This window comes from Anser anser (assembly GCF_964211835.1).
Source record: "Anser anser genome assembly, chromosome: 1".
NCBI lineage: Eukaryota > Metazoa > Chordata > Aves > Anseriformes > Anatidae > Anser > Anser anser.
This window is the reverse complement of record NC_139720.1, coordinates 65,652,177-65,673,257: the sequence shown is the minus strand read 5'-3', so window position 1 is coordinate 65,673,257 and position 21,081 is coordinate 65,652,177. Positions and strand designations below refer to the sequence as shown.

The following is a 21,081-nucleotide window of genomic DNA, read 5'->3' as shown; positions in this document are numbered from 1 at the left end:
CTTCTATGCAAACTGCTGGAGAACAGACAGCAAGCAATGCTAAAAGGAAAAACAAAAACCACCTTATCCTAATTAATGACATTATCATCCTTTAAAATATGTTATGTGAAATAATGAAGAAACATTTGCTTTTATATCCTTTATATATATTGCTACAAAGAGTTAGTACTGAAAATATTTCTTAGCTGTTTATTCAGATCTCTATATAACATTGCCACCATGTTCTACCAGTAATATCAATGTAAAGTTACAGAATACACATTGAAAAGTAAATTGAGGGTCTATATCTATGTAGTATTTGGTTACAAGAAAAAGCGACATTACTGCTGGTATTTATTTGGTATGATTAGCTGAGGAATTCAAGTACATCCAGCATAACCAAGAATCCCACCAGCTGAAAATTCAGATTAAACAGTCATACTTTTTTAAACACTGCAGACTAAAGGAACTAAGGCTTTTTGTTTGTTTTGTTTTTTGGAATATTTTGAAATTTGTGTCTGTTGGCTCTTGCCATTTTACTGAACAACATGAAAAGAGTCTGGCTCTCTCCTCTGTACCTTCCCATTAGATAGCCAAAAGACCACAGCATGATGTCCCACAAGGCTTGAATATAGCCAGTTCTCTCTGCCTCATCTCATATGTCACATGCTCCAGCACTTAGTCAACCGTGGCTGGCCTGCCAGCTGGACTCACTCTACTATCCCAGTATCTTTCTTCTACTCAGAAGTTCCAGAACTCTTCCAGGTGCAGCCTCACAAGTACAAGGTAGAAGGAAACAATCACTTCTTTTGACCTGCTGGCTATGCTCATGGTGATATAGCCCAGTATGCATTTTGGCCTTCTTCATACCAATGTGATACTGTTGACTTGTTCAACTTGTCCTCAACCACACCTCAGTCCCTCCCTACAAACCAGCCTTCTCGTTGGTTGGTCCTCAGCATGTACAGATGCAGGGGCTACTCAACCCCAGATGCAGAACTTTGCACTTGCCTTTATGGAACTTCACGAGGTTTCTGCCAGCCCATTTCTCCAGCCTGTCAAGGTCACCCCATAAAGCAGCCCAGTCCTCCAGCATATATCCCCTGTAACCACTCCCTGCCATTTGCTATCATCCTTGAAATTTTTGAGGACACAGAGTCTCATCATCCACATCATTAAAAAAACATTAAACAGTGCTGATTCCCCTCTGAGCCAGTAATCTCATCATTGAAGGCAATCAGGTTGGTCAGGCATGATTTACGCTTGTAAAACCATACTGCCAGCTCCCTATCACCTTCTTGTCCTTCAGCTGCTTGAACACGGCTTTCAGGAGGATCTGCTCCAAAAACTTCACAATTACTGAAGTGACACTGGCTAACCTGTTACTCCTGTAATTCTCTGGACCCTCCTTCTCATCCTTTCTGAAAATAGGTATGATGTTTGCCAGACATCAGGAACATTCCCTGACAGCCATGAGCTTCTGAAGATGATAGAAAGAGTCCTTGCAATGACGTCAACTGGCTCCCTCGGCAGCCTTGTATGTATCTAATCTGATTCCATCAACCTGCGTATTTCTAATTTACTTAAATAGTCTGTAACTTGGTCTTCCACTTCTGTGGGTAATGCTTTACTCCTGCAGACTCTGCCTCTAGGCTCAAGGACTTGGAGATCTGAAAGCAGTGATTATCAGTAAAAATTGATGAAAAGTTACTGAACTTCTCATCTTCTTCAGTAACATTTTAAGAAGGTCTCCTGTCCAATTGAATTCTCTGTAACTTTAGTAGTGTTTTATCGTTGTTATTGTTTTTTCTCTGAGTCCAGAATCTGCTAAACCTTTTGGTAGTCGGTAATGCAAACATTTGTACAAGGACTAATCTAAAACACAGATTCACTATCTGTCCGTATACCTACCTACCCTTCAGAGTTGTGACAGAAATAAAAGTCTAACCGTTTTCAAGGATACATTTTTTTTGCACAAAAGTAAGCCATTAAAGAAGAGAAATGACATTCAGACTTTATTCCTTTGACTAAATGTGATGTGACACATATGGGTTAGTCAAAATGTTTAATGTTGCATGAAGTTTGAATGATAATTTCAGTTAATCTTCTGATGGTGACATGCTAGACAACCTATTAACTTTACAGTTAACATAAAGACATGTTTTAAAATGTATTCTAAATTAAGTCATATTTTGATTTTTCAAATAGTATGGTAGGAAGCTATCTTTTCTGTTATAGATATAAAAAAAAGAAAAAAGAAAATTGTGAGGGGCTGCTCTAACTGCATTTGACTCAGCTCCTCAAAATTCACAGCCTCCTGTTGGCATACAAACATCCTGCCAGTGCCATATGCAGCCGCAGGTCTTTCTGTGCTCCCTCGATTCTAATTCCCGCAGGAAAGCTGCATGCTTCAGGAATACATGTACTGAAAACAGTAATAACAACAACAAAAAAAACCCTAATTAGCTAATTAATTAGATTTCAGCAGGTAATAGGAAAGAAATCAGATCATACAAGACTACAGAAAAGGGAGAATTCTGAGATGACGTACAGCTGTGAATAATTGTACTTTGTTAAGATGCAGTGAAATGAGAGAAGAAAAAAGGCCCTTTGTCAGAAAAGTGAGATTCTTCTTCCAATGGATGACGAAAATTCTGATAATCATTATTCCTAAAACAAATGCTAAAGACTATGACAGTAACGTGTTTTAATAAAAAACACAGTTCCATTTTGTGCTCTACACATTACTACCCAACCTTAACAGCCAACAAGTCTGACTCCTTCATTTTTTTGTTTCCCACTATCATCTTGTGGATGCTGTACTTCTTTTCCTCACTCAAAAGGAATGGAGAACTTCTACAAGAGTACTTTTCTATGTAAAGAATTCCATAAAGCCATTACTGATTTAAGTAAAATTGAAGGAAAAATATGTTAAATTGAAAGCAACTATTAGAGGCCATTACATTTTAGAGACAACCAAGGAAATTTAAATGGAAACTCCTTTGAAAACAAAACTCTGCTGACCTAAAACTAACCACTGCTGATTCTACATGCTTGACATTTTTATCACTTCCTGCTGTGGTAAATGACCAGCATCATGGCAGAACAAAGACCAGAGTCTCCTGAAGGTAAGAAATTAAAGAGCCAGCCAAACTTCCAGTGAAAATGGTCCGGATTGCCCTGGCACTTTCTCAGAACACAGAAACACAGCTTTCTAGAGATACAGTATATGACACAGTTTATAAAGGTTATTTACATAAGAACAAAAAAACTTTAGTACCATAGACAACTATTCATCTGTGTGCCTGTTTTAACTACTCCACATTTATGTGTTTTGTTTTTTTTTTTCAGTTATTGAATAGTATCCTGAATTTTCTGAATTTGCTTAACTTTCTATGAAATATTATCTATCATTTTCTTATAGAAGGATGCTATGCTTTAAATACTTCTTTGGTGGTTAGATACGTAGCAGAAATTTAGGACTCTGGGAAAAGGACTGAAACCATTCCTTCAGATTTAGTACTTTGTTTTTACTTTGATTTTATAAGGCTATAATATCCTTGAGTTGCTATATTGACATTTAATTTTACATGGACACTCATAACAGGCTTCTATCTGGATCCATGCCACCAGCCTGCACTTATCTAATCGCCAAACCACTCTGCTGTGTGGAAATAAGGTTTACAGTATTTTTTATTACTTCCTATTGCATCAAATTCTCTTTGGTATAGCAAAGAATCCAGAAAATTTCTGGATTTCTATATTTTGCTATCTTTTTCTATTTTATAGTAATAACATCTCAACTTTTGTGAAATGTATCCATAAGGATTGCTTGAAAGTACTGTAGCACATGACTTCATGGTGTTTTTCTAATTTTTCCACTACTGGGGCTAATGACACCAGAATAGTTTTATTGTTTTTCTTTTCTTTGGAACTCAACATTACATAGTTCTTTAAGTAAAGCTCTCATCAACACAGATGCTTAGCAAAAAATCCTTATGGAAAACTGAGTTAACACCCATGCCTTCTAAGTTTATTTTATTTACTACAAACCATTATGAAATCCACCCTAGACCCTTGGAATTTTAAACAGTAAGTACATGTTCCAACAGTAATGATGTAGATTATTGTTCTCGTTCACCAAGTTTATCAACAGGAGAGCTTAATAGATCAAACAATTCAGAAGTTTTGCACTGATTACAGTAAGCAAAGCTGTTCTTGATGAGAACAGAAATCATTTTAAGTATTTCTTCCTGTTTCTAGAAAACAAATATACCTAATGTATTTTTGCACATATTCAGTTCTTTTACAGGAAGACACATTTGCTTTGATGTCCAAAAAAAAATAAGTACTGTTACACCATTAGGAGAAAAAGAAGTTATGGCTCCCATAGTAGCTTCCAGTGTAGAATGGAACTTCATGGAATAGAACCATAGAATCATGAGTAAGCTATGTCTTCATATCTTGCAGCTAACAGTAATTAGGCAAACAATTAAATGCATAGGAAAGAAAAAGTTCTGCAACCCCTGTAATTTTCCTGTTGTCCTTAGAAGAGTATTTTCATTGTGTTTCTGGCCAGCAGGGATTTTGTTGTTCCAAGAGCAGTCACTCCAAATATTCCCTTACACTCCACATTTATTTTAACAAATATAGGAAAACCGCAGCAACTAGCCATCATAGCAATCAATTAAAAATATGTATCAATAATAAAACCACTAAGAAACTATGTGGACTATGTGGATCCTAACACTTGGCCACCTCAAACTGCAGTCATATCTTCTTTAGACTTATTTTATGTATTTTACGATATGTTCTGAATCAGAAAAAAAAAATCACCAAACACCCTAAATCCTTCTCCTCTTCACCACAAATTCCAATATAGGTGCAGATTTGATAAAAGCCTATAGGCTATAGTATTGAAGCCGAAATATCTTTGACAGATGGCTTTTATAATATTTAGGACTCCATCAGCCAAACACAGCACATCAAACTCCATTCACAGGGGCAACCAGCAAACACAAACTACCGTACTACTCATGCAAGAAAAAACATGGTATCTATTTCAGATGAGAGTGCTCACAGGGCAGAAAAGCTTCCTGGCAGTTCTGTTCTCAGGGAACTGAAAAAAGAGGGTCATTCAAGGATGGTCCTCCTTTCAACAGAAAGTACAAGTATGCCAGTACAACACACTAAAAACAGAAGGTATTGATGGACAACAGCATGATTAACTTCCAATCTTTTTCCAGTTTGTGGGAGGAAGGAAAATGTGCAGCCAAGGCCACAAGCGCAACATCTGTGCCAAACCAAGGTCAAAACACTGACAGTTTAAAGGCGTCAGCAGCATCACGCCATCGTGGGATTCCATTTACCACCACATTTTTCACAGTGTTAATCAGGAATAGAAAAGCTGGACATTGGTCAGTAACTCAGAACTTTAGGCTTTAAAGCAGAGGCTTTCTGGGCAAAGACACTGCCTGAAATAATTGTAGTCATTCTCTCATCCAGAGTCATGGATGCTTTCAACCAAACAAACTTTGTCAGCAAAGACAAGAATCCAAAATGTTTTTTTTGAGTGTTTTAAAGGTAACTAGGGGTTATTAGGTCATGCATGCTCACTTACTGTATTACATAGGTCATAGAAGTTTGTTCCCAGCTATACCTCTATTGAAATTCTGAATCTACGTTTAATGGCTGCTTTAAAACAAAGAAGCAAAAATTTCAGTCATGGCTACAAGACTTCAAAACATTGTCTCTTGATAGTTGTTTTTGTTTTGTTTTGGTTTTGGTTTTTTTTTTAGTAGCTTATAAATTTGTTGAAGGCACAAAGTGATCTTGCTAATTTATGTATCACCTTTAATTTCATTCTGATGGCACAACACACTGAATATGCAACAATTATAGTATCATAGTTTCTAAAATTTCAGTTTCTATTCTGAAACTGCACCAAAACTAGTTCTACAACAACACTACAAGGTTTCAGACACAGATGCAATGGTAAAAATTCAACAGTTAAGGAAGCACACTGAATAGTATTTTAAAGCAACTAGTTTTGCAGTCAACAGCATGTATCACGGCTGAGAATATGGCTGAAGTTCAAGCTTTTTTCTTCTTGACATGACAGATAAAACCATAGATATTTAAATTGTTTTACGATCTTCTCCCCCTTCTTCCCTGTGTACTACAACATTGATTTACAGTGGCTTTAATACAAATTTTTCCTTCAAGTACAGATTTCTTCTGAACATCTGCCCTATCCAACCCATTCTCCTACACAGACTTGACCAAATCTCTGATCTTTTATTTTGTGGATCATGCAAATTAATGTGCAATCTTCCGTGAGATCTCAATTTTAGCTTAATAGACAATAGTGTTATAAAAACCGTTATTAAAAATGAATACTGACCTTGATGTGAGACTGAAGGAAGCAGCAAATCCAGGAAGGAGATGTGAAAGAAAAAGAGTTAGAGTTTGTGAAAACAGTGTCCAGAGATAAGGCAGTTCAAGAATTCAGGACAAAACAAGCAGATCTAAATCAGGTAATGACACAAAGACACACAATCCTTCACAAACACAAAGAGCTGCATGTTTTATAGACATCTAATAAAAAAAAAAAAGGTAACAGATAACAGAAAAAAGAAGAAAAGGACACTTAGATTACACCATTTCACTCAGAGGCAACTTTCCGTAGACAAAATAGTCTATAAGTCTATAATACACATATGAATTCTTGGAAAAAGGGAAAAAAACAACTGTAGAAAACTTTGGATTTACATCACATCACTAGCAAGTTTCCTTCTTCCAGAATTCTTGCTAACTTTGCAAAAACATCAAAGTTGACTGTCTGAGATGAGCCCTAAGATGTTCCTTAATGCCATCTTCTTCCAAGGGCTTATTTTGTCTCCAAAATCAAGAAACATTTATTTTTTTTCCTGCTGATGACCCAGACTTGCCAAAAGGGAACAGAAGGTAAAAAAATACATAAAGTCTTCAAGTCCTGAAGACCTGTCAAAGCTAAAAGTTCATCTTTCTTAATGTTGACATTGAAGTCACCTTTCCAAAAGCAAAAAAGGAATCATCTGCCTCTTCCTACATCGTTCTGTCTCAACTCTCCCACATACGGTGCAATCTAAAAACAATAATGACCAAACGGGCATATCTTTGACAGTTCTCTCCAACATTGTTCAACAGCAGGATTGGACAAACCAAAATGCTGGAGTTCTCTGTAAAACATGAGACCCCATAGGTTCATTATTGCTTCTTTTCATATATATTCAATATCTTTTCATAGGCATCTGCTGTCAATTTCACTGATAACAGCAATGTAAGTCAACAAAATAAGCCATAAATACAGATTATTTTATTTTGATTTTAAATTTTATTCTTTTTCTATCACCAAAAGAGAAAAAAAGTAAATGTCCTGCTGCCCAAAACATCAATCTGACTTCTACAGCACATGTTGTGCTTTGTCGATGGACAGATTTCTCTTTATAAAGGCCTAAAGGTAGGCTATTGTCTGGAGAAAATATTTCTATAGAACAGTCTAGTTGCTATATGCCTTATTATTCTGACTACAAGGAACTATGTAAATGGAATTTAAAGTCCTTACCTCTGGCATAAATTTTACAATCAGCTATGTTGGATATTGAATTTGTACAAGCAGCAGTTTCAAAGTGAATTGTTGGTCTATAACAGATAAACTAGCGTAAAGATGTATTTCTTAGGCTTTTAAATTCATATTCTTCATATGAGTTCTTCCAGGATTGCTGTTTTAAAGGCTGTGTTATTTGGGGACTTCAGGAAAGATGAGACTTGGAAAATGCCAAATACCACATACTCAGTGTTTGATCTTGAAGTAAGTCATAATGTTCCAAAAGCCTCAGTTAATTTATATAGAAAATGGTGCAACTGTAATTCTGACTAAAATCCAAGGTTATACTCTCTAAGCTGAACTACAGAACTATGGCTGGTCAACTAGATTTATCAAAAGGGAACAGAAAAGTGAAAACAATGGCTTGGCTAGATGTGGGACTAAATAAGAAAGGAAAAAAAAAAAGTTTCTCTCTTTTTATAGCTGTTATTGAATCCAGATTATGAAAGTTTAAGAATTCTCATTTGTGTTACAAGGACACTTTGTAGTTACTGTTTCCATTACGATGATATTATGATATTGTTTCTTCAAAATAACAGCGGAAAAAACTATAGGATAAAATCCAGGATAGTTCTGCAGTATTTGAATGAACCGCAATGTTCTTTCAACTGGCATTAAAAGGTAGTATCTTTTGTTGGCATAAGATGAAGGCAAAACAGTGTCTGAAAAGCTGTGCTGAGGTCACTTTCAATTTTCTCCACAGTACAGAAATATTATTTAGCCAGCTGCACAGGATTTGAATGGAGAATAATTATTGCTACATCTTCATTTTGCTATGGAATAAATTATTTCTTAGTAAGAAAAATACATTTTGTGTTATCACTAGTCCCTTTTTCATGCTTTTATAAGGGTTCAAAATATTAAAAAAATATATGAAATAGGATTTTAGGATAATCGCAATATTTATCCAAACAGAAACGAGGAATGTGTAAGTTGCCTTTGAAAGCACATTACAATTAGAAATAAATCTGGAACTGTGCTGGCACTCAAACTAACAATGAGGCAGAGAGCTACAGTCGCCAACAATATATTAGGAAAGTGAAGGGCGATCTGCAGCAGACCAGGGGAGCCCCCAGTGCAGGGGCCACATCAGTGAAATTGATCAGCACATCACAGAAAGCACCTGCCCCACGGAAGCAGCCCAAGCAAGCAGACCCAACACAGGGTGAAACACACTCATGACACGGCGAAGAAATACTTTTTTGGTTTGCACTATTTCACTCTGAACAGGAACACACACTTGCAGCATTCCTTACAAGATCCAGCAGCAGCTCTTCAGCCCAGCCCCATTAATTGTGTACCCTGATGCAATTGTCACACCGAGAGACAATACATCAAATGATAGTCTCAGAGAAATCCATTTTCTTTTAAGATGCTAACTGATTAATCTTAAAGATATAGCCAATTTAAATAAAATTTCTGGGCACAGACCAAAAGATGGTGAGGTGTGAATATTCTGTATTTTAATTAATGTATATATTTGAAAAGCTGTTTATCATGCTAGCTATAATTTTTTCCTCATGCTTGTATATAATAAAGAGTGGAATAGGTCTGCCACGTTAATCTCAGATGTACTTAGGGAGATGTTTATGTAATGATTTCTAGTCAACCTTTGAATTCTACTTGCTTGACAGTGAGTGATTGTGTACATTTACTACTTCGTATTTCCTTCAAAGTAATCTGACAGTGAATACACACTTGATTTTCCTTGTGTCAGTTGGAAGTAGAAAGGCCATTTATGCTTTACCACTTCTGAAACCTTTTCTTGGTAAAAAAGAATGATGGCTGGTCTTTTCCTTTCTTTTTAGCTGATATTTAGAGGGATGGAGAAGAGATGCAAAGAGGTTTTTTTTGCACACACATGAGCACAAACATGAGCTCGGGTGTCCATGAACAACCAACATTATTTCATTGGCACAGTGATGATTACTGGGTTTTCTTTTTGCTTTTACTGTGCTCCAAGACAACGTGAGGATTTATCACTTTTATCCTTACTGTGTCAGTTGTACAAAAAGGAAGATATATATATATTATTTTTTTTTACTCTTTACATATTAGGATTGTGTGTATGGGTACCCTCAGATTGCTTAAAGATGTTGACATAAACAATGAAAGACAGCTTTTAAAGAGGCATAGCCAAGGCAGGTAACAATGAAATACCGATACGCAAACTAGGTTCATTATTTACATAATTTTCTTTCTCCCCTGATTTTATAATTATTTTAATTATATCATAGTTCTTACACTCCACTGATCTACCAGTTGTGTTGGGAGATATTTGCTAAATAAAACCCATCACTGGTATAACGCAGGCATCATCAGATGACAACTCCTATATTCATTACAGTTAATAGATTTGGGCAGGAGAGGGAATGCTTGATAACAACCCTGACTTAATGATAAAAACAATCAGAACTTTAACACTACAGTAAAGCTGGCAGGAATAGAAGCTTTCTAAAAAGCTCACAATGGTTATGCTTCTCCCTAGTTACAAGTATTGCTCTAGCATAAGGTCCTTCTTGGACGACACAAGATAAGATGCTTAGTCTGGGAAGACCAGATTAACCAATGCTTTCAGACTATTGCTGAGTGTAATAGAGGATACAGCCTGCACACAGCTCTGTAGAGACGAATCACTGTTGAATAGTGTCATTCCTGCCTGCCTGAACATGGAATTTCATGCTTGAACACCAGATTAGGAGGTTCAGTGATGGGGTACCACAGCAAGCTCATTCAGCCACAGCCTGCACCAGCTCTGACTTCCTGACGTGCCAAGAGCTGGACTATTTGGGGTTCTGTGGCTGTGTGTGTTTTTTTTAAACAGCTGTTTCTGTAGTAACACAAAGTTTCAGTTTCCCACAAAACAAAGGAAAAGGGAGAGAATGGGAAATAAAAGACAGCTAAATAAAGAACAAATGAAAAAAGGCTATACCATTATAAGAAAAAGGTGAGGACGGATTGAGGAGTCACCATAAAATCATTACAAGGGCTTCTTTATCTGATCCTCTCTACAGATGGATTTACAGTTGCTGGCAATATCTCTCATCTTTTCTTAGAAGTAGGTTTCAAAAGTCATTTCAGTGTTGATCTTAAAGCACCTTAACAAAGGTTGACTTTCCAAACGCAGACATGTGCCTTCTAAAAATCAGAATAATTTCAAATATCTAAACTTAAATACCAATGAGTAAAAGTGTATGTGTCTTGTATTCTTATCTGGTTACAGCAGTTATGGTGTTATAAAATCTATTATTTTTTCCCCTGTGAAACACCACGTGGGACTTCATGCCTAATGTTCATTTTGTACAATTTAAAAACAAGACTAAAAAGAAAGGATTTCTTCATTTCCAAACTTGGAAATCATGAAAATCTTTACTTTCAATATATTTGTGTGGTCATTGATGGAGCTGGACTAGTTATGGGCCTAATCACTCTTTACAAGACCTTGTTCTCAAGTGCTTGTCAGGTATTAACAAATTCTGCTGAAATTTTCCATGAGAGGTGTCAGCCTCACTCTGTTTTTTGGGGGGACAATTACAGCTGTGCCCTTTACACACCAAAGGCAGCATTCTTGTGGAAAAACGTGTTCATGTGGTTAAAGACCGTGTCACTTCACTGTGATATATCAGCTGCCAAAGGAGGTGAATTAATGTTACATGGCAATCTTCAATTCGGAATGTCTGAAATTTTGAGTGATTAAACTTAGAAACTTAATATTCACTTAATCTAGTGATTTTTGAAGGGAAGCAGATGAAAATCTTTAAATTTTGAAGGAGGTGAAGAAAAAGAGAGGAAAAAAAAGTATGCACATGCATGCATCTGAAAAAATAATTAACAACAGAGAATTCTGCTTTGTATTCATACCATGCAACCATGATATAAAAATACTCAATTTGCCTTTATGATTTAAAATACCCAAATGGATTAAAGTGTTTTAAATTGATACTTAATTATTTCATTTTTTCCTATGCCCAAATAAGAGTTCACATTATTTTTGGATGACTTTAATGAGTCTTCCCTTATTATAATACAGAATTAGAGATATACCATCTCTCAAGATTAAATTTAACTGTGATGATTATGAGTTTATAAATACCTTTTTGTTCTTTAATTTGACATCATCCCTTTCACTTCAAATTCCTTATATACCCTGATGCAGTTCTTGTTTATAAATTCTCTTTTAAAATTCTTTTTAAAATGCACAGAAGCATCCAACTTGAAAACCCTGAACAATTATTGCAAGATACGAGCAGTGGTTTGAAAATATGTATTTCAACTTCAAATTGTTGACTTAAGATAAGCTTAGGGCACAATTTACTACTATAGTTTTCTTTATACTAGTCTAAAAATGATAAATCTGATGAAACATGCAGTTAATTTCTCTCCTCCTCTACCTTCCACAGATGCAAACTTATTGCCATCTTATAGACAGAGTAAGATACTTCCTTCTACTGTCCATGTTTTTCAGCATTCCTTCTGTATCACCCTATATTTTTGAACCTTTTGTTCTTTCTTGAGAAGAAATATTTAAGATGAGGAGTATCTTTTAGCTTCAAAAAAGCTATACGTATCAAAAGTTTGAAGGTTTCTTCTTGAACAAGGCATCCTTAGATTCTTTCTAGAAAAACTCACCAAAATCTCTCCCTTAAAAGTCATCATCTTCAGCTGTCCTTAATGGGACTGCTGGTACTCCCAAGGTGGGCACTGTCTTCTTTTGGTCCCCAGTCAAAATCAAGTTTCCTTCAGAAAAGAAGTGGTAGTGCCCTATGGGCTTACAAGGACTACCTATCCAATACAGTGAGCATACCAAGTTAAAATCAGGTTAAAGTCTGTAACTGATATCAGGACTTACATACATACTCACTCACTGCTTACTTCTGAAGCAACATCTACATATGTATTTACTGCTGTCTCTTAAGTACGTACTTTTTTTTTTCCTCTGTACAGGACAGAAAACACAATAAAACTTAAGAATGAGGCAATACTGACCTCTATCAATGACACATTTTAGAGCACTTGAGTTTTAGCTGGTTAGCAGAACTGATAGCAGAGATTAGAACCAAAGGTAAAGTAAAACACAGCAGAAAATTAGACTAAAAAGTACCAGTTTCTACAGAGTTTAAATCAAGAATAGCAGCAACCCTGCTTTGGACTGTGGTCATAACCACCGTGGCAGGACTTGAACGCAGAGACTGTTAGAGCTTGTATTTGACATAACTAGTTCCTGTTTAATCTAAGAAAACAAGCGTAATTGCAGCAGCCCCAAACAGCAGCAGCAGCAGCAGCCAGCAGTGCCATTCCACCCCGTACGGAACAGTAGCCTTACAGAGCACTCACTTTCCCAGGAAGTCCCACACAAACCCCCCTACGTGTTGCGGTGCAGGGACCGACACCTGGTAGGGAGGGTGCAATTTGCGGGAGGCGTGCTTTCTGAGAAAAGGCATAGTCAAAAAAACCCCCACACGTACAAAACAAAACAACTCGTGGAACCAGGATGTGACAATATAATGGAAAGAAAAAGTGAGGAAGAAAACAAGACACAAAATGAAAAGTTACAGAGAGACAGGAGATTATGGAATGGCAATACAAAAAGCAAACAGTTCATTAGAAAAAAAGTGAATAACCAGACAGCTACAAAACCTCTACACCACCACAACTGGGACAAAACCAAAACTTTTAGGACTGTTCACCCATAGAAGAAATGGAAATTTATGGCCCACCCCCCCATAAAAAAAGCAAAATCCTGCTCACAGAGACTATAAATTAGTGAGTTTGTACTCTAAATCTGATGTTGATTCCAAAGTGTTTTTCAAAAGTTTGCATAGCATGCACCACATTTAATACATTATTTTTGGAAATCTTCCCTCCCATTCACAGTTGAAAGACAAAGTCCCCCACCCAGTAATTGCAACAGTTACTAAAGAGTGGAAGCATTTCCCCCTTTTTTTTTTTTTTATCTGAACTAAAGGGAGTTTTACAATCATTGAAAAGGCTTATAATGACAGTCTTCTGCTTTCCATTTCATCTTCCTCTCCTCCTACCTTTTCTCCTTCTGTTTCACTGTACATACCTCTCTAACAGGTGATTCATTTCTTCTCTTCTATGGACAAAACCATGTTATTATTTCTCTTCTCCTCCTAGTCCAGTTGTCACATATAACTAGCATAAGGAAAAACTCCAGGGAGAGACTGTCTCTTTTGAAAAATCCCATTTTCAGTAGTACAGTTACTCTCTGAACGCGACTTATTTCTTCTCATGTTGCCCTACATAGCATAATAACAGTTCCTAACAGACACAGCTATATTCACTCTTGTTTGCTGACAAATGCTTCTGCAAGCATCGAAGTTCTTATTCACACAGAAGAGTTTGAACAGCTGTAGAGGCATTAGAAGTCATGATTTCTAGCTTACTCTGCATGGACTGGTTTAGGAAGGACTCTTACAAGGCAACATTATCAATTCTTTTCAAGAAACCAAGACTGTAGCTCTAGAACTTCCTCATAACGTGCCTGGATATATCTGTTTAGCATGTTTAGCAAAATAATGTATAAACAAACATGGTAAACACCTATATTATACCTATACATATATATATATATAAACAACTATATATTTAATAGGCATGTTAAAATCTCTGCTTTATGTAAAAACTCACAAGTAGAAAGCAATCTTTCAGAGAATAGAGATGGGAGGGCAACTGGAAAGAACTAAAGCAAAATAGAAAGCTCAGCAATTTTTCAGAAGATGAGAATGTACTAGTCACTACAAAGTATCTGAAATCTTGATATTGTTTTCCCCATAGTGTGACTACACTGCAGTTCCACCTGAAAGATCATTGTTATTTTGTTAATTCACCACACTAACAACATGTACCTCGGGTCTCCAGATCTTGAGGACCCTTTCCATTCCCACTTACAGTGGTTAATCCTAATGGCTCAGGAGCAGTCTGTCCCCACGTGCCCAAAGACAAACCAGCGCGGAAGAAGACTGGCCTGGCTGAACAGAGAGTTGTGGCTTGAGCTTAGGAGAAAAAAGAGGATTTATAATCTTTGGAAAAGAGGGCAGGCCACTCAGGAGGACTATAAGGATGTTGTGAGGCTGTGCAGGGACAAAATTAGAAAGGCCAAAGCTCATCTGGAGCTCAATCTGGCTACTGCCATTAAAGATAACAAAAAATGTTTTTATAAATACATCAACACAAAAAGGAGGACTAAGGAGAATCTCCATCCTTTACTGGATGCAGGGGGAAATTTAGTTACAAGAGATGAGGAAAAGGCTGAGGTGCTTAATGCCTTCTTTGCCTCAGTCTTTAGTGGCAAAACCAGTTGTTCTGTGGATACCCAGTACCCTGAGCTGGTGGAAGGGGATGGGGAGCAGGATGTGGCCCTCATAATCCACAAGGAAATGGTTGGCGACCTGCTACAGCACTTGGATGTACGCAAGTCGATGGGGTCGGATGGGATCCACCCGAGGGTACTGAGGGAACTGGTGGAGGAGCTGGCCAAGCCACTTTCCATCATTTATCTGCAATCCCGGCTATCAGGGGAGGTCCTAGTCGACTGATGGCTAGCAAACGTGACGCCCATCTACAAGAAGGGCCAGAGGGTAGACCCGGGGAACTATAGGCCTGTTAGTTTGACCTCAGTGCCAGGGAAGCTCATGGAGCAGATTGTCTTGAGTGTCATCACGCGGCACTTACAGGGCAACCAGGCGATCAGGCCCAGTCAGCATGGGTTTATGAAAGGCAGGTCCTGCCTGACAAACCTGTTCTCCTTCTATGACAAAGTGACACGCTTAGTGGATGAGGGAAAGGCTGCGGATGTGGTCTACCTTGACCTCAGTAAGGCTTTTGACACCGTTTCCCACAACATTCTCCTCAAGAAACTGGCTGCTCGTGGCTTGGACTGGCGTACGCTTTGTTGGGTTAAAAACTGGCTGGATAGCCAGGCCCAAAGAGTTGTGGTGAATGGAGTCAAATCCAGTTGGAGGCCGGTCACTAGTGGCATCCCCCAGGGCTCAGTACTGGGGCCAGTCCTCTTTAATATCTTTATCGATGATCTGGATGAGGGGATGGAGTGCACCCTCAGTAAGTTTGCAGATGACACCAAGTTAGGTGCGTGTGTCGATCTGCTCGAGGGCAGGAAGGCTCTGCAGGAGGATCTGGATAGGCTGGACCGATGGGCTGAGGCCAACGGTATGAAGTTCAACAAGGCCAAGTGCCGGGTCCTGCACCTGGGGCGCAACAACCCCAAGCAGCGCTACAGGCTGGGAGATGAGTGGCTGGAAAGCTGCCTGGCAGAGAAGGACCTGGGAGTACTGGTTGACAGTCGGCTGAATATGAGCCAGCAGTATGCTCAGGTGGCCAAGAAGGCCAACAGCATCCTGGCCTGTATAAGAAGCAGTGTGGCCAGCAGGGCTAGGGAAGTGATTGTCCCCCTGTACTCGGCTCTGGTGAGGCCGCACCTCGAGCACTGTGCTCAGTTTTGGGCCCCTCACTACAAGAAGGACGTCGAGGTGCTCGAGAGAGTCCAGAGAAGGGCGATGAGGCTGGTGAGGGGTCTGGAGAACAAGTCTTACGAGGAGCGGCTGAGGGAGCTGGGATTGTTCAGCCTGGAGAAGAGGAGGCTCAGGGGCGACCTTATCGCTCTCTATAGGTACCTTAAAGGAGGCTGTAGCAAGGTAGGGGTTGGTCTGTTCTCCCATGTGCCTGGTGACAGGACGAGGGGGAATGGGCTAAAGTTGCGCCAGAGGAGGTTTAGGTTGGATATTAGGAAGAATGTCTTTACCAAAAGGGTTGTTAGGCATTGGAACGGGCTGCCCAGGGAAGTGGTTGAGTCACCATCCCTGGAGGTCGTTAAAAGACGTTTAGATGTAGAGCTTAGTGATATGGTTTAGTGGAGGACTTGTTAGTGTTAGGTCAGAGGTTGGACTGGGTGATCTTGGAGGTCTCTTCCAACCTAGATGATTCTGTGGTTCTGTTAAAGAACATGAATATTCCCAGATTTTTTTTTCCTTGATTTACATGGCTGCAGTAAATCACATGATAACAAAAGCAGTCTCCTCTTTGACATAGCTGAAATACATGTTAAAATTACTAGAAGCAAAATAAAAGAAATATTCTATCTCAGTACTGGCAGGAAAGAAAACAAGCTAAAAAGAGAAGAGGGCACTCAATTTTTTTTTAATAATAGGAGAGATCAGTTGGTAAGAAGGAATGGATAGCACTGAATAGCCAAAGTATTCCACAAAGTTGTTATGGAATGATGTCCAGTCATTTTGGGGTTTTACGCTTTCATTGACATAGCATAAGTTTGGTTTGTGACTGGTAAACAGCAAGAAACAACCACTGTAGCACAGAAAACTCAATAACTGCTTCGCTGATCTCTGGAATTTCATCTTTTCAAAGAAAAAGGGCCTTTATAACTCTTTAATGACTGGGTGCCAGTGCTTTTATCTGTAAAAGAGAAAAAGGTATGGCTTTGTTTATCTTCTTTGTTATCATTTTGTAGACTATAAGATATTTTGATTATAGGCCATTTATATGTATTCATTCAGTTTTTGACACTGAAAGTCCCAATCTGGACTGGAATTTCAGAATGCTAACATAATTAAAAAAAAATAAACAGTCAGACATATTAAAAACATGCATAAGAAAATTCTCTTCCTGCCATTCCATTCTCCTCTAGGAATCAGGTTGTAAGGTATGATTAATATTTCCAACTTGCTTTTCCTAGTCAGTAATTCCTTCTGCACACAGAAAGAGTTAAAGCACTACGAACAGACTTCTTCCCCATACCTTAGTTCTTTTTGATGTTTGTTGCTCCTGACCCCCTCGTCAACTCATAATAATGACATCGGGAATTCAGTGCCTGAGATAGACACCTGTAAGGGACTGAAAAATCCTGCAGAAAAACATGACTTGGAACTACTATTTAGCTTTCTTCAAGGCTATACTTAATGCACCTTCTCTACCAATCTATTGCCCAAATGCTCTGCTGAATACATGATGTATGGAATGGGCTGAAAGTTAAATTATTCAGAAAAAAGGGAAGATTGTTAGGAAGTTCATTATGTTCACTTTTGAGTGTTTGAACTTATACCACAGGTGTAAGAAGTAACAAAACAAGATGATCCTTACAACCACAAAGAGAGAAGAAACCTAGCTGACAAATTGAACTGCTCTATTACTTTCAAGAAAATAAGAATGCATCCTACAGTGAAAGAGAGAGCTGAGTAAAGCTATTCAGTCCAGTAGTTTCACTGCAGTACAAGCAAATTATTTGAAGTTAGTGGACTCAGAGGATCTTCTACCCACAGGATTTATCACTGAGATTTTCTTGCACAAGATGAAGGAAGAAAAATGAAGGCACACAGCAGATGCTGCAGAAGTTAAAAGAGATATCTAGACTTTCCTGTTAATGCTTTCTCTGAACACAGTGAAAACAATCTCAGATCCCTAGGGTGGACTTCCTATTAGCAGAGCTTCTTAGAACAGAATTTTTCAAATCATTCAGAGCAGCCCATTATTTGACTACCATCAACTCAATGAAAACCATTATCGCCCTCGTGAAGCACCTGAAAAATCTTCTCCTTAATTTCTCTCACCTCTCGGACACTAAATGCAGAGCAGTTAAACAGCAATACGATAAAAATTGGAAAACTATTCTGGCACAAGGCAAATGCAAAGGGGAATAACCAAATTTCCATTTTGCTCTTCTAAGTAAGTGATTCTTTATCATGAATGGTAGAGTAAACACAAAAAAAAACCAGGTATTTCTGCTTAGAAAATCTCTCTCAAACCATTGGAAGGTGGGAAAATAACAGAGAAGAGAATCTGTTTCAGGTCATTCCCAAGATCTATTGGATTGTGATGCAAATGTCATGGAATCATAATACACTACCATTTTTGTTTGGGACATTCAAGACTAGAAAAAATATCTCGATATCCTGCCTCCAACACAAAGATTGAAAATGTTTTATTACATTTGGTTTGGACAAAAACAGATCTATTCATTCAGCTTTACATTAGCCAAACTTTACCTGTGTCTCTACCATAACAAAGAGTTTCAATGCCATTTGTCAGAAGAAGGTAACCATCATGAGTTCTTAGAAGTCATTTTTCCTGTTTGATTTTTTGGGGAGGGAGAAACATACCCGAGGAATTTATTAAACAAAATGTATAGACTGTTCTCCAAATACACTACAGCGTTGGCAACTTTTCCTACCATCTCCACTCCCTGACAGCTCTACCTACCCCTCTAGTTCTATCTGTATGAGCTCTGCTTTTGAGCAACTAGTTAAAGAAAGCACCCAGTAAGAGACTTTTTCAATACTAAAATTAAGTACTGAAGCAGAAAAATACTAAAGAAACTTTCCCAAAATAGACACTCCAAGGTTTCTGAGACAAGAAAAATGGAATATGTTATCTCTACCTTTAGGCAGCTCTTTTGTGACTAGTAACTTTATACCATTCTCACCTCTCCAGTTCTGCAATCTTCTTATCCTTATCATTCTTCTCATTTTCCATCTCTTTCAAGATTTCCAGAAGACGATCCACTTCAGCTTGAGCCTTGCCAGATTCTTCCCGATACCGTGTTACCTCCCGTTCCAGCTGCTGCATACGATCACTCAGCTCTGGACTGGCCCTCGCCTCAAGAGTTGCCTCATGTGCCTGTGAGAAAAAGGGTCAGGAAAAACACTTTACTCACACACATATTTTACAGATACTATAAGGACTGCAAAACTATATCTACTTCAAAATGAGAAGATTAATTATTAAAGAGAAATGAGCATAGTGTGCATACACCACTTTAAGTATGGGAAAATACTCTCCAGGGAGAGAAAAGTTCAGAAATGTTTAAAAATTATATATATAGTTTAAAAGTTTTAAGTGATTTTTAACTGAAACAGAACTGACCAAAAAAAAAAAAAAAAGTAAAAATATGAAAAACATTAAATCTCTTTGAAAGGAAGGAAAAAGAAAATTCCTAAAATACACTTCTAAAACAGTGATATAACCACAGAATTAGATATCTGAGATATTTTTAAGCTGGATAATCTAGAAAACCAAATCACAGGTTAATAGCTTCCAATTAATAAATCTGTATGTGAAATTTCAGATAGATTTGCACAGACAGTGCTCTTGAACCGATGCCCTTGTTAGTTATCTCAGAAATATAGATTAATATGAACATGGCTACATAATGAAATTATCTTTGACTAGTTGTTTAGGAAGCATGTTTTAAAATCAGGCTATGAGGACAAGAAGCATCAGAGGACTGAGGATAAAATGGCTCCAACTAAGACCCTTTCAATTAATTAATTAAATTATTTTAAGTGGCCTGATTTGTTGTAAAAATGGCTAATTTATTAGTAAAATCAATTCAATGGTTCCCACACATAGCAAAGACAAAAGAAAGGCAGTATTTATGCTTGAGTTTAAACTAGCAGACTGAGGACTATCTTTTCAGGGTCCTAAGGGTAGTTGTCATCTTGCATCAGGAGAGCAGGGCAAACCATACCTTTGTAAGACATTCTCTCCCTCCCCCTATGCCTGTGGATCTTGAGCTGCTATTTGATATTAATCAAAGCTACTTCAGAACTGCTCAAATTTGCTTTAGTGAATAGCAGGTTTGGCAGAGCTATTCCGCCAACCAAGACTGCCTGTGAACTCAAGGCCTTTCTTTTCCCTGGAACAAACCTACAACAGAACATAAAACTATTGACCTTTCCCCCTGTTGTGCAGCTTGGAAATTTATTTTACAAGCTGCAAATGTTCTGCTCCAAAGCACAGTAAGACTAGATCCAACAGGACAGGACTCTGTTACTTTTAAAGGCAACGGGACAGAACTGCAGCAAAATAAACCTCTGGGTTTAAGCTGCTGCTTCCCTAGAACCAACCAACAGCAAAGACACACTTGGAGAAAGCAGTTTAGTTATTCAGCAAAATGAGACTGAATGAAAATACCTATTCACTGACCTCAGCGTTTTAACCTTGGAATCTCCTGTTTTTAATTAAATCTGTTAAAGCCCACACCCTATTCTAGTGAAATTCTACTCAATCTCAGAGCAGAGTGTTCCAGGACAGAAGCATGCCTCAATGCTGTTCTTTACTGGGAGCGTGAGATGGATCTGAGTTTCCCAAATACTGGAACACAGAATCACAGAATCATCTAGGTTGGAAGAGACCTCCAAGATCACTGAGTCCAGCCTCTGACCTAACACTAACAAGTCCTCCACTAAACCATATCACTAAGCTCTACATCTAAACGTCTTTTAAAGACCTCCAGGGATGGTGACTCCACCACCTCCCTGGGCAGCCCATTCCAATGCCTAACAACCCTTTTGGTAAAGACATTCTTCCTAATATCCAACCTAAACCTCCCTTGGTGCAACTTTAGCCCATTCCCCCTCATCCTGTCACCAGGCACATGGGAGAACAGACCAACCCCTACCTTG

The 21,081-nt window shown here is 38.1% G+C and overlaps 1 protein-coding gene across 17 annotated transcripts in view; it reads right to left on the bottom strand.

Annotated features, from left to right (window-relative positions):
- Positions 1–21,081, bottom strand: part of ERC1 (ELKS/RAB6-interacting/CAST family member 1) — a 308,495-nt gene that overhangs the window by 156,842 nt on the left and 130,572 nt on the right. For all 17 annotated transcript variants that reach the window (XR_014578009.1, XR_014578010.1, XR_014578011.1 and 14 more), the window contains one exon: positions 19,101–19,294. Coding sequence is in view for 13 of the 17 variants with exons in the window: in XM_083819803.1 (XP_083675929.1) it covers positions 19,101–19,294 (194 nt within the window). In the remaining 4 variants the exon portion in view is untranslated. The remainder of the gene's footprint in view (positions 1–19,100; positions 19,295–21,081) is intronic.